This window comes from Grampus griseus, assembly GCF_964374135.1.
Source record: "Grampus griseus genome assembly, chromosome: 12".
NCBI lineage: Eukaryota > Metazoa > Chordata > Mammalia > Artiodactyla > Delphinidae > Grampus > Grampus griseus.
Window position 1 is genome coordinate 47,393,475 of NC_139006.1, and position 14,689 is coordinate 47,408,163.

At 40.1% G+C, this 14,689-nt stretch overlaps 1 protein-coding gene across 5 annotated transcripts in view; it reads left to right on the forward strand.

Annotated features, from left to right (window-relative positions):
- Positions 1-14,689, forward strand: part of RNF125 (ring finger protein 125) — a 109,415-nt gene that overhangs the window by 83,916 nt on the left and 10,810 nt on the right. For all 5 annotated transcript variants that reach the window (XM_082667630.1, XM_082667629.1, XM_082667631.1 and 2 more), the window contains 3 exons: positions 4,307-4,460; positions 8,351-8,445; positions 10,815-10,905. In XM_082667630.1, the coding sequence (XP_082523756.1) occupies positions 4,419-4,460; positions 8,351-8,445; positions 10,815-10,905 (228 nt within the window). In that variant the 5' untranslated portion in view covers positions 4,307-4,418. The remainder of the gene's footprint in view (positions 1-4,306; positions 4,461-8,350; positions 8,446-10,814; positions 10,906-14,689) is intronic.

Sequence of the window (14,689 nt, forward strand, 5' to 3'; positions counted from 1 at the left end):
ACTGATACACTTTGCTGCACAGCAGAAACTAACACAACAGTGTAATGCAACTATACGCCAATAAAAAAATTTTTTTAATGCCTCAAGTATGCTACTTTTCATGAATACTAGGAACTTCCATTGTTGTGGTTATCAATCATAGTTACAAAAACATGTATGAAGTATTTATAAAATAACAGCAGAGGGGCTTCCCTGGTAGCGCAGTGGTTGACAGTCCGCCTGCCGATGCAGGGGACATGGGTTCGTGCCCAGATCCAGGAAGATCCCACATGCCGCGGAGCAGCTGGGCCCGTGAGCCATGGCCGCTGAGCCTGCGTGCCCGGAGCCTGTGCTCCGCAACGGGAGAGGCCACAACAATGAGAGGCACGCATACCGCAATCAATCAATTAATCAATAAACTAACTAACAGAAATGTACCCTAGGTAAAGCCCACTGGCTTATACAGCTACATCAGTGATCTCAAACCTTTACTGCCTCTGCTTGTCACTGGGAGGAATTAAAGTGTCTTTAAGAAGACTACAGGGACTTCCCTGGTGATGCAGTGGTTAAGAATCCGCCTGCCAATGCAGGGGACACAGGTTCGAGCCCTGGTCCGGGAAGATCCCACATGCCGCAGAGCAACTAAGCCTGTGCGCCACAGCTACTGAGCCTGTGCTCTAGAGCCCGCGAGCCACAACTACTGAGCCCGCAAGTCACAACTACTGAAGCCCGTGCTCCACAGCAAGAGAAGCCACCGCAATGAGAAGCCCGAGCACCGCAACAAAGAGTAGCCCCCCGCTCGCCGCAACTAGAGAAAGCCTGCGCACAGCAACAAAGACCCAACACAGCCCCAAAATAAATAAATAAATGTATTTAAAAAAAAAAAAAGACTACAAATTTTGAGCCTCTCCCAAAACAGTTTGATGATAAAAATACTACTATCTTCTGGCTCTGTGACTTGGGCAAGTTTTTATACCTCTCTGAACTTCAGTTTGCTATCAGTCAGGATGAGGAGAAAGAGCAGCATTTAGGATTGCTGTGAGAGCGAAATGAGGTAAAATGAGCTGATGTGTATCAGTGCCTACCACGGGGCTTGGCACCAGTATATTTTGTTTGTGTGTCTTGCGTGTTCCCTGCATTGGCAGGCAGATTCTTAACCACTGTGCCACCAGGGAAGTCCCTTTGCACCAATATTCATCTTCTGTTTGTATTAGCATAAAACTCAAACAAACTGAGAAAGGGGGGAAGACTTAGCTGACAAGAAACACAGTGTTATCTGCTTGCTCCTAAATTATGTAAACAAAGAATTCCTGTCAGAACCACAGGTGTTGTATTAGAAATGTTCATTATGAGTTGAGCATTTGGACCATTTGTAATAAATACCCTTCAAAGCTTACACTTTGAGAACCAATTCTTAGGAACTAAAAGAAATGCAAGGACAAATGTGCCTTAGAACTTACAATTAATCACCTGAGGCAGATAGAAGTAAAATACAGCAGGGGAAGAACCTAGGGGTAAGACAGGAATAAAGACACAGACCTACTAGAGAACGGACTTGAGGATATGGGGAGGAGGAAGGGTGAGCTGTGACAAAGCAAGAGAGAGGCATGGACACATATACACTACCAAACGTAAGGTAGATAGCTAGTGGGAAGCAGCCGCATGGCACAGGGAGATCAGCTGGGTGCTCTGTGACCGCCTGGAGGGGTGGGATAGGGAGGGTGGGAGGGAGGGAGACGCAAAAGGGAAGAGATATGGGAACATATGTATATGTATAACTGATTCACTTTGTTATAAAGCAGAAACTAACACACCATTGTAAAGCAATTATACTCCAATAAAGATGTAAAAAAAAATACAGCAGGGGATTTAGGTCTTTTGATTCTGAAAGTATTGCTCTTTCCAACTGGGGTAGCTGCGGTTGTGGAAAGATAGGTCACTGAATTCTGAGTCAGGAAACCTCAGCTTAAGGTCAACAAAGTCCAGGCACTTTCTGTAGCTGTGACCTTGCTGATGTAACTTAACCTCCACGTACCTCAGTTTCCTCATCTATAAAGGAAATAATGATCTTTCTTAGGGGTTTATTAAGGTTAAATGAATTAAGGTATGTGGAAGTGTTTTAAAATTTTGTAAATTAAAAAAAGCAGTGTATCAAATTTGAAATTATATCAAAATATAAAGTTACCAAGCGACATTAATAACAAAAACACCCAGGAAGAAAAGGGTAGGAACCTAGGCAGGTCTAGGGTTCTAAATAAAGAGCAGGATAGTCCTATCAAGTTGTTGCTGAATCAGTCTTTATGTCACTCTGTTTAGTATTCATCTCCCAGAGAGAGGGTTTACTTAGTGTGGCCGACATTAGGCGCTCTGCCTTCAGCAGGGGATTATGGGCACCCGGATTGAGGTCCCACCAAATTGTATCTCATATAAGAGGTGTAGTTCTGCAGAGCAAAATCAGGATGCTGTGGCCAGAAAAAGGGGAAATGGGTGCTGGGCAGGCATCAACATCAAGCAGATGCCTCAAGAACAGTGCAGACGTAAGCATCCTCTGTGTGCGTATAAGAATTTTATAACAGAGACAGAAGAGAATACTTTTAAGAATCAGTAATGGCTGGGCTTCCCTGGTGACGCAGTGGCTAAGAATCCACCTGCCAATGCAGGGGACACGGGTTCGAGCCCTGGTCCGGGAAGATCCCTCATGCCGTGGAGCAACTAAGCCCATGTGCCACAACTACTGAGCCTGTGCTCTAGAGCCCGCAAGCCACAACTACTGAGCCCGTGTGCCACAACTACTGAGCCCGCGTGCCACAACTACTGAAGCCCGCGTGCTTAGAGCCCATGCTCTGCAACAAGAGAAGCCACCCAATGAGAAGCCCGTGCACCCCAACGAAGAGTAGCCCCTGCTCACCGCAACTAGAGAAAAGTCCGTGCGCAGCAACGAAGACCCAATGTAGCTAAAAATGAAAATAAATAAATTTTAAAAATAAAAAGAATCAGTAATGGCTAATATACTAGGAATTTTGTTCGTGAAACGTCATTCAGCTGTATGTATACCTATGATATATGAACTTTTCAGTATGTATAGTTTACTTAAACAGCTTAACTTTTGCCATGTATAAATATTCGCAAATATATATTACATGCTGAGTTAAGAGCTGTCAGCTCACGCTGATGTGTATAACCTATTGAAATGCTCACTTTTACTTCTGTGCACATGTAGCCTTCAGCAGCTCCCATAAATAGGTCAAGATTTTCTGTGAATTCTGTTGACTGTGTTAAGATTTTATCATGATCATCTTTAAGTAAACAGAGAATATATTTCTTGACATGGAGGACATTCCTAAAGTGGTAGTTTTGATTAGATAATTTCCTGCATCTGAGGATGAGTTTTAAATTATTTTACGAAGACTTTAACGTGTTTCGTATTTTTACCTCCTCAACTTGCTGCTATTTTCTTATCTAACACACAGAATCTCACAGAGCAAAGACCTATTCCCCCCAGCCCCACAGATTTTAAGGTAAAATAGGATTAAAGAAAAGAAAGAACACATTAGATATCCTTTGAGTTATAGGGGGGTTTTTTGAAGTATAGTTGATATGCAATGTTTTGTTAGTTTCAGGTATCCAGGAAAGTGATTCATTTATACACACACATAAATATAGATATAGATATATTCTTTTTCAGATTCTTTTCCATTATAGGTTATTAAGATATTGAATATAGTTCCCTGTGTTATACAGTTGGCCCTTGTTGTTTATGTATTTTACATATAGTAGTATGTATCTGCTAATCCCAAACTCCTAATTTGTCCCTCCCTCCCCCTTTCCCTTTTGGTAATCATAAGTTTATTTTCTATGTCTGTGAGTCTGTTTCTGTTTTGTAAATAATTTATTTGTATCATTTTTTTAGATTCTACATATAAGTGATACCATGTGATATTTGTCTTTCTCTGACTTACTTCGCTTAGTATGATCATCTCTAGGTCCATCCATGTTGCTGAAATGGCATTATTTCATTCTTTTTTATGGCTAGCAATATTTGAGTTATAGTTTTCATTCTGTTTGTAGGAAGGCTGTTTCACCACTTTGTCACCTTCTGTTTAAATGCGTGCAGCACACGTGGTGAGAACGTGTGGCCCCAGGGAGGTCTTGCAGGGAAGGTAAGAGACTCCTCAGCAGCTGTAGGACGCAGATGGAGCTTTCGTTTGGCAGAACAGCTCTTAGTGTACGAGGTGTCATTAAAATACGGTTTCCATAAATGAACACCTAGTGGTGGCTCCTTTATCCTGTTAAGGAAAGTGATGTGTTCTTGGTTTGTGTCCTGTAGATTCTGCCGTTCTTGCATTGCTACCAGTCTCAAGAACAATAAGTGGACCTGTCCTTACTGCCGGGCATATCTTCCTTCTGAAGGAGTTCCAGCAACTGATGTAGCCAAGAAAATGAAATCCGAGTTCCAGAAGTGCACTGAGTGTGACACCCTGGTATGTGACCCTGCCTTTGCTCATAGTTACCGGCGTAGAACTCTGAGAAAGCTGTTTTGCAGCCAGTCATTTCACCTACGCCTTTGACCTCATCCTACCCCGGCTTTCCAAAGTTTATTGTCTCAGCCTCTCCTCTTCCTTTCCTCTGGTTCCCTATGTATGGGCTGCTGGACAGCAGTCACCTGATGCCCACCATCACCTAATTTTTCAAACCAAGGCTTTCATTGACCACCTCCATTTCCTCTCTTCCCATTACTCCCATGACCCCCTATTATGTGGCCTCCATTCCTGCTATCTGCTGTTGCAGCCCACCCAATGAATAGCTTTATTTTCAATTCCAGTGGCACAATTCCACCTCTACTGTTCTGGGCTTTGCAGTATTTATCTCTGTTGACCACTTCCTCCTTGTTGCAGTTTTCCTCCGTTGTTATTATGCTAGCCTGGTTAGATCATGTGAGGTCTTAGAAGCTGTGACAAAGATTCTAGATTTTATCTTAAACGCAATAGTGAGTCACAGAAAAAGTATAAGCTTTTGATCAGGTTTATATTTTTAAGATGTCACTCTAGCATGTGAGTGGAAAATGGTTTGGAGGAAGCAAAAGCAGGATTGGTGAAGCCAATTCAGTGGATTTTAGGATAGGTGTTAAGGAAGCTGGGTTAGGGTAATAGCATTAGGTATGGAATAAGAAGTTGTTTCAAGGTGTATTCTGGAGAGGGATTGAAGGAAATTCATAATTAACTGGATGTGGAGGTGAGTGACAGTGAGGTATCAAAATACTCCCCAAGTTTCTGAGACGAGTAGGTGAAGGTGCTAATATGGCGAGCAAATTTAGAGAAGAATCCACAAAGTTAAGTCTTAGATACATTAAATTTGAACTGCTAACAGAAGGATATTTAGGTATTACCAGTCTAGAGATCAAAAGAGAGATCGTGTACTGAAGATCTAAATTTCTCTAGAGAACCTTTCTTGATTGTTCATCTAAAATATAGCCTGTTACACTTTCTCTTAGCAGTCTGTGCTTTCTCTTCATAGCACTTATCACCATTTGTAATTATGCTTTTGTGAATTTTGAAATTTAATGTCCATTATCCATTATCTCCACAAGATTCCCTGAGGGTAAGGACCATGACTATTTTATTGACAGCTGTAAACCCAGCACTTTGACTGGCACATAATAAATGCTCAATGCATTTTTGAATATTTTTGTAAGACTCAAAAATCTATTCATGGCTGCCTGATTCTGGAATCCATGCATGGTCTTTGGAGTCAGACATCCTGGGATTAAACACTAATTCTCTCCCTTACTCTTTGTGATTTGGGGCAAGTTATTAATCTAAGTTTTTGTTTGACTCTTTTAAATTGAGGGAAAAGGTAATGCTCGTGTCACAGAGTGGTTGTAAAGGTAAACAACAAAATGTAAGTGGCTTTTAGCACTGAGGAACATAGTGAATGCTCAAAATCAATAGCTTTTCACATTCTTAGTATCATTCCTGATTATTTTTACTTTGATATTTTGCCATCATTTAAAATTCAACATGCACAAAATCAAACTCAGCATATTATTTTGTCTTCCAGTTCTTTATCCCATCTTTGGTACCTGTCAGAAATAAGAGTATTCTCTCAGTTATCCTGGGTGGAGATCCCCTTCGTTTTTCACCCCCCTGCATTTCTGATTATTCACAAGTATTTTGATCTTTCCTTTGAGGTATTTCTTGTATCTGTCTCTTCCTCTTGTCAGGAATACTGCCGCTCCTTCTGTAGCCATTTTCAACTCTTCTTACTGTTCAGAGTCCTCCTTACCTCCCTTCCAAGAGCCTGGCTTTAGTATTCCAGTCCCCAGTATCAAACGGTTTCCTCTCTGCTTATCTTCACATCTTTTGTTTGTTTGTTTTTCCTCCATTAGAGGATAAGTACCTTTAGCGCAAGCTCAGTGGCTTCTGCTCCTTCTGCCACCTCTGACAGTGGCTTTCACAGTTTTGTGTCTGGGGTAGACGCTCTATGCATTTATCAATTCATCTGTCAGGACATAGTCCCCAGATTGCTAATTTATATGAGGAATGTGTCTCTTTGTTGATCAAGGAATATAAAGAAGAAGAAAGAAACTTTTAAGAAAAGTCATAAGGAGATGAGAGAGCACTGATGTGCAAAGTTGGATGTTAAAAGTTGTAAAACAGTCTGTTGTTTTTTTGGTTTTTTTTTTAAATTATTTTATTTATTTATTTTTGGCTGCGTTGGGTCTTCGTTGCTGCGCGCGGGCTTTCTCTAGTTGCGGCGAACGGGGGCTACTCTTCGTTGCGGTGCGTGGGCTTCTCGTTGCGGTGGCTTCTCTTGTTGTGGGACAAGGGCTCTAGGCACGCAGGCTTCAGTAGTTGTGGCACGTGGGCTCTAGGGTGCAAGCTCAGCAGTTGTGGCGCATGGGCTTAGATGCTCCGTGGCACACGGGATCTTCCCAGACCCGTGTCCCCTGCATTGACAGGCGCATTCTTAACCACTGCACCACCAGGGAAGTCCCAAACAGTCTGTTTTAAGACAGATGCCTAGATCGGTCCTAGCTTTTACGTCTTTTTAGATGGATAGTTATAAAGCAAGGATTTGTTCTTACTTTTCCATTTGCTTTTTTTTTTTTTTTTAATTTATTTATTTGTGGCTGCGTTGGGTCTTCATTGCTGTGTGCGGGCTTTCTCTAGTTGCGGCAAGCAGAGGCTACTCTTTGTTGTGGCTCGCAGGCTCAGTAGTTGTGGCGCATGGGCTTGGTTGCTCCACGGCATGTGGGATCTTCCCGGACCAGGGATTGAAACCGTGTCCCCTGAATTGGCAGGTGGATTCTTAACCACTGTGCCACCAGGGAAGCCCCCCATTTGCTTTTATTTTTGTCTTTTGTGACAGTTATAACTGTTTTCTTGACATGGTAGATTTCATGTCTGAGGTTTAACTTCCGTAGCTTGGGCAAAATGAAGCAGGGTGGGTTGGCCACCTTACAGCTGTACAGAGCTTCCTTTAGCACAAGATCTTATCAGAGTTTCTAATGACACATTTAGTAGAGTATGTGTTATTTAGCAACAGATCCCTCATGGTTAGGAAATCTGAATGTATATCTGGAAGGACAAGGGCTCTTTATTCTGCCTTGATAAAAATGGACTGCAGTAGCTGTCCTTTATGTTTGCTCTTAATGGGGCCATTAAGTATACTGTATATTGTGAATTCATGTAATACTACTGGATGTATTATAAAGCCATGGTATTTATATCTTTCCCTGAAGCACAGGGTTTCTTTTTACTTAACTCTGGACATCTCTAAAATCCATCTATTTATTCTTTTTACCTCTCTTTGTTTTTCTTTCTTTTTACTTTTTTTCCTTTCCTTCCTTTTGCTCCTTTTCCCCTCCCCTTTTTCTTCCTTACTTCCCTCTTTCCATCACCGATTTAGGTAATAGTATCCAAAAAAAGTAAATTTGATTTAATATACATCTTTGCCCTTTAAAAAACTTATACTTTGTAGAAGAACCAAATTCAAGAACTCAGCTTTTGGGTCTTCTAGTTGTAAAAAAATTTTAAAATAGTGTTTTCCTTGGGACTTCCCTGCCAGTCCAGTGGTTAAGACTCCGCGCTCCCAATGCAGGGAGTGGGAGTTCAATCCCTGGTCGGGGAACAAAGATCCCACATGCCACGTGACGCGGCCAAAAAAAAAAAACTATTTAAGATAGTGTTATTCTTGATAATGCCTTAAATTGGTTGTACTATTATCATAACTGCATCCTTTTAATCAACTGACCCCACACTATGACCTTATTTGAAATAAGGAAAGCAATACAGCTGGGTCACAAAAGACTTCATTGACTGAAATGAGCCCCTTTTCAACAGTGAGCTTATTTTAATCTGCTTCTATATAGGTTTGCCTCAGTGAAATGAGGGCACACATAAGAACATGTCAGAAGTACATAGATAAGTATGGACCACTACAAGAACTTGGAGAGACAGCAACAAGGTTTGTTTCAGTACAATTTAGTTTAATGCTAAATTTGATATGCTTATAAAGAACTTAATGAGCCAGAAAGCTTAACATTTTTGTCCTGAAAATATGTATGTAGTTATGTTTTGGCTTCTAACCATAATACCTATTATTGGTAATCATTTGTTAATGGGAATAATTACAAAAGAATTTTGTTCTCTCTGCTTTAAAAACTTTGTATGGGGAGAGCCAACTGAACACTGGAGAGATTGTGGAAACTTCCTCAGACAAGTTTATATGGAGGAAGATACAAAAATAGAAAACAGAACTGTTCAATTTCTGCTAGGCTTTATTTTGTGACTAATAGAGTCCTGAAGTAGATGATGGTTTAGAGGTTGTTGTCTTTACTTTTCCATCACCTCCTCTCAGTTCCCCCAGCTCATTCTCTCTCATTTTGCTGGTTTCTCTTTAGAAGGGACTAAGTGACATCTCAGTATGTATTCTAACAAGAAAGAACAGGCGTGGGGCAGGCATTCTGAATCCTATACCTGTTTTCTGGGTAATCTTATATGGGGCTGGAGGAAGGATGGAGGTGGCTAGTAGGTGTAATGGAGGATATTGATCATTAATTATTTTTTCTTAAAAAAAAGAAAGAAAGAAAACTGGGTTATTACTCTCCTGATGGGCAGAGGAATTAAAAAGTTTGGCATCTGCCTCTGCTAAAGAAATAAAGAAATGGTTTGTGTTCTCCTGCATAGGGATGATGGTTTTGAAACCATTAAATCTTATGAACGCAACAATCCAAAGAGGTATTCAGTATAATTTCTTCTTTTCTCCTGAAGATAAATGTTAGTTCTGCTTATTTTAAAAAAACACATGTATAGCCCAGGGATAGATACCCAATATTTTGTAATAACCTATAAGGGAAAAGAATCTGAAAAAGAATATATATGTATGAGATATATATAACTGAATCACTGTGCTGTGCACCTGAAACTAACACAACATTGTAAATCAACTGTACTTAAATAAAAATGTTTAAAAAAAGAAAATATGCTACTCAAAATGTAACTTAAATTTCCTAACCCAAAAGTCTAAATGATCACCCCATTCCTCTCGTTTTACTAGAGATTACTTTGCAAATGTACCTTTTATTATAGGATTATACCATTCTGTTAAATTGTAAGTGAGTATTTTAGCTCTAGGCAGAGTATGAATTCTGTATGGTTTGATTGTAAGGTTGATAGGCTTTATGAAAATTTTAAAATATACAAAACCTAATTTAAATACTAATTTCTCCTGCTAGTTAGAATGAAATAATAAAGAATTGAAATAACAGAAAATGAGAAGGGTTGTTGATTAATCAGTATTACAGGATAGATTAATATTTGCATTTAAGATAGAAATCTTTGCTTTATGGAAGAACTTACTACATAATTCAAATTTTAAAAATTCTTATGCAGGGAGCTTGTCCAGAATACAACTCTTGGGGAACAGGAAGTTATATCTACAATGGAAAGTGAGCAAAAAATTCCAAGCCTCCCTATTGTCCCTAAGAATTTAAGGCAGCACTGTGCAATGGAAACATAATGCAGAGCACATATGTAGTTTTAAATTCTCTAATAGCCATACTCAAAAAAGTAAAAAGAAACAAGTGAAATTAATTTGTAATATATTTTATTTAACTGAATATAGCCAAAGTCTTATCCTTTGAACATGTAATCAATATATAAATTATTGAGATATTTAACTTTTTTATGTATATATAAAGCCCTCAAAATTGAGTGTGTGTTTTATACTTCCAGCATATCTCAGTTTGGACTAACCCAGTAGACACATACCGAATGTCTAGTCCGTTGGACAGCACAGATGTGAGGGACAGATACCCCTAGGTGTGCATAAGGATGTAACAAGGTAGTTGCAGGCCATTTTCCATTCTTCACTGGATGCTAATACTGTGAGTTGACACCTTTAGTTATATATGCCAGTGTTGTTAGATATGCTAGTAGGAGAACAAAATAACACTCCATTCAGATGTTACCTGATTTAGGAAAGGGAGGAAGTAAAAGGGACAGAAGAAGTAACCTAGGCACAGCTGGGTGGTTTGTTCCTCTGTTTCTCAGTTAATGGGGTGCTCAGATTGTACTTCTCTTCCAAAGAAAATAAAGTGCTTCAAGTGCACTATAACTGATTCTCTATCCTGCCCCTGTGAGGTTACAAATTTACATTTCTCATGAGAAAAACTTTAGGCACCAAGATTATTATCAGGATTGGAAAAAGAACATCAACTCAGAAAGAATGAGGACTAGAAACTAACTTACATTCTATTTTTTAACCTCTAGTTAAGTGACTACTGTCTAATTATCAACAATTTCAGTAATGTTTGTATTCTATGTAATTTCCAGGTGTGTATGTCCATTTTGTCAGAAGGAATTGGATGAAGACAGCTTGCTGGATCATTGCATTACTCATCACAGATCAGAAAGGAGACCTGTGGTGAGGATTTGTGTTACTATACATTGCTGCAGTGTCTAAATTTGATACACATTAGAAAACGTGGAGTCCTAACCACTGAACCGCCAGGGAGTTCCCCTTTTAATTTTCATTTTTGTATAGTTGAGAGGTAAGGCAGGGTGATGATGGATACGTCATCGTTTACTTAGCCATTTTGCTATTTTAGAACATTTGGATTGGTGACAATTTTTAGGATTTACATTCACATTCTTGTACGTTTAAACTTTTCCTTCTAAAGTACTTTTTTCCTAAGAGGAAATTCCTTAAATTGATATTTCTGGGACCAAGAGTGCAAGTTTTTATTAACTCTTGCAATGTGTTCTAAATAGTTTGAGTCAATTTATACTTGTGTCAGCAATTTATGAGTAAACCACTTTCACCTTAACCTGGCCAAGATTGTGTACATTTATTTATTTATTTAAAAAAACTTTTTTTGATTTAGGAGAGTGTCTTGAATTACCCAATAAGAGAGTTTTTTACACAGTAATATCCTGTAGCATATTTCTAACTCAGAAAAAAAGGACAAAATATGATCAACAAAATCAGAGTAGAGGCTGTTCTTATATGGAAAGAAATTATAAAATGATGGTATGAACACAAATGTATGGACTTTTGAGTGTTGTACTTATAAGGGATAAATTATGCGTACACTTATTTTTAACTTATCCAGGCTTAACAGATGTAAAATGATACCTTGAAGTTTTTTGAATTTTATTTTAGTTTTATGTTGTATATGTGTACATGTGTATATATATGTATGTGTGTTTTTCATATATATGAGTTTGGGGTTTTTTTAATTTGTTTTAAGGTTTGTTTGTTTTTTTTCCATAAAATCCTTTCGGAAAGTGGATGAAGTTGAAATGTAAGTATATTAGATAGGTGATTGATGGAGAGATAGCTAGATAGCCCTTACGACAATCCTATGAGATAGATATGATTCTTATCCCCATTTTACAAGTGATAAACTGAGGCTCAGAGAGGTTAAGTCTTACGAGCTAAGTCTCATAGCTGGTAAATAAGCAGAGCTACAGTTTGAACCCAGTAGTCTAGCCTCCAGGGCATAGACACTATGCTCCACTAGCAAGTTCAAGACAAAAGTCCTCCCACAGCACAGTCAAAGGAATTTGTTATTTATCCTAATGGCCCAGAGGTTTGGTTCTTGGAATGGCTAGCTAAGAGCTTGATATGTGTTGGGGCAGCAGAGGAGGTTGTCATGGGCTTTTCCTGCTCAAGTTGCTCTGTGGGAGGAACTGGGCTAAGGAGGTGTTTTATGATAGGTCCCTGGGGAACCGTCCTAGAGGAAGCTTGAAGAAAGCATTAGGATGGCATAATAGTGACTACCATTTACTGAGTTCTGGGTGCCTCTTTGCCTTCTAGCAACCCTATGAAGGAGATATTATCGACAAAGTCTGAGCCCTGACCAGTAGTGCCCGGGGTGCTGCTCTGGCTGGAGGAACACTAGGCACTCTGGACCATGGGCCGCATTACAGCATCCCTCCAGGGAGGGCCCCATATTTGTCCATCCATTGGTACTGTGTACCTGCTCCACAGAAGTCCAGTCCACATGCCGCTCAGTTTGGCCATCAGATTGAAGGTGGCCCATAGAAACTGGGTCTTCTATGATTTAGAGGTCATAGAGGTCACTGAAGAAAGCCGACATAAGGACAGAGATAAACCAGGAATCGTGGAATTTAGTAGTTAAAATGCCTAGGCTTCGCTGGGGCAAAGTGAGAGTAGCATGGACATATATACACTACCGAATGTAAAATAGTTGGCTGGTGGGAAGCAGCAGCATAGCACAAGGAGATCGGCTCGGTGCTTTGCCATGACCTAGAGGGGTGGGATGGGGGGGTGGAGGGAGGCTCAAGAGGGAGGGGATATGGGGACACGTGTATGCATATGGCTGATTCACTTTGTTGTGCAACAGAAACTAACACGGTATTGTGAAGCGATTATACTTCAATAAAGTTCTATTAAAATAATAATAATAATTTGTATATCTGGAGTTATATACAACATATTATTAAAATTAATCCCACCTGTTTCCTTTTAGTTTTTGTAATGTGGCTACTCAAACAATAAAATTATGTGTGTGGCTTCTGTTACATTTCTGTTGAACAGCAATGCCCTGGGGCAGGGGGAGGAAAGCCTAGGCTTTGGAGGAGATAAGCTTTGGTGCAAATCGCAGAAAATCCCATTAACCTCTTTGCCTCTGTTTCATCATTTGTAAAATGGAGATGATGATATGATGATGCCTTTTTCACAGGGTAGTAGCAAATGAGTCGGGTGGTGATGCCGGGTTACTACCATTTTTGCAGCTATATCAAATCAAGGCTAGAGCAGATTTCTCAGAGGAAGCCATGTACTCTCACAGTTGGGGAACCCAACCTGGGAGAGGTGGAGGAGGTGAAGTAAATTTTACCACAAGACCAGGATGCTATCAAGGCCTTCAGGCAGGAACCGATTGCTCAGAAAAGCCATGGTTCTGTAATACACCAGGGCTGTGTAAAAGTGGTCTCTGGAACAGAAAACCTTCAGGTTTCCTGTGTTAGTGTTTCGTGCTTAAGTGTAGAAGCTTAAGACACATGCACTCTGAAGCATCTAGTGCCACTAGAAGTCCGGAAAAACCCTGTGGTTAGAAAAAGGCTGGATGCAGATACTGTGGCAGGGCTGGGGTCACGTGCTTAGGGATCCTCTGGGGGCACGTAGGTGAAAACACCTGGTGGAATCCTTGGACGAGGAGGGCTGAATCCAAGGCTGCTTCTGGATTGGTGTGGAAGTTAACAAGGAATTATTGCTCTAAAGGACTGAATTGCTGGGTTTGCCTTCAGATAAGATCAGTGACATCATCTGACTTACCAGATGTAAGAAGTTTCAGGGCGGTTAGAGATTTGGGCAAATGATTCTGCCTTCCAGATAGAATTAGATAATTCAGAGATCAAACCACAAGCAACTAATCTTTTCTTTCTGAGTTGCTGAAGCAAACAGGGGTAAGTAAGTTATGAACCTCAAGGAATTTTGACTGTTCTCATGTGCAACCTTCAGAACAGCTCCTTTTTGTCACACAGTAATTATATTCTGCCATGTTTTTTTCTTTTTGAAAAATTATGTCTATGGAATATTGGACTCAAAAAACGCAAATGACACACACAGCATGCTTCAGATCGAATTATGAGACCACTCTTGAGAGAAATTTAATATTTTATCTTATAAAGGAAAGACGTTTCAGCAAGAACCACACTTTCTGGCTCTTCTCGCTTTCCAGTGTTTTCTTTCACTGGTTGGTTCTTTTTTTCGTGTGCTTCCTGCCCCACCCCCAACCCCCCCCCCACCGCCCCACCCCCGCTCTGCCCGGCATGTGAGATCTTAGCTCCCCAGCCAGGGATTGAACCTGCGCCCCCTGCAGTGGAAGCGTGGAGTCTTAACCACTGGACCACTAAGGAAGTCCCCACTGGTTGGTTCTTATTTATCCTTTAGAACTCAACTTAAATTGCACTTCTCTGACACCCAAATTAATTTCAGCTCTTGCTTTTCTCCCCTCTTTTTTCTCACTTATCACAATTCGTTAATTGTGTATTTGTGTCTGTCTCTCCCTCCAAATTATTAGGTTCATGAAGCCATAGAACTTAATTTCTTTGTTCAGCACTGCATGCCCAGCTCTTGGCAGAGAACCTAGCACATAGTAGGATGTAGTGATATGAAAAATAGGATATTCTAAAAATCATATTTCCATTCACACAGGTTCAAAGGTAGCCTTACTTTCTGC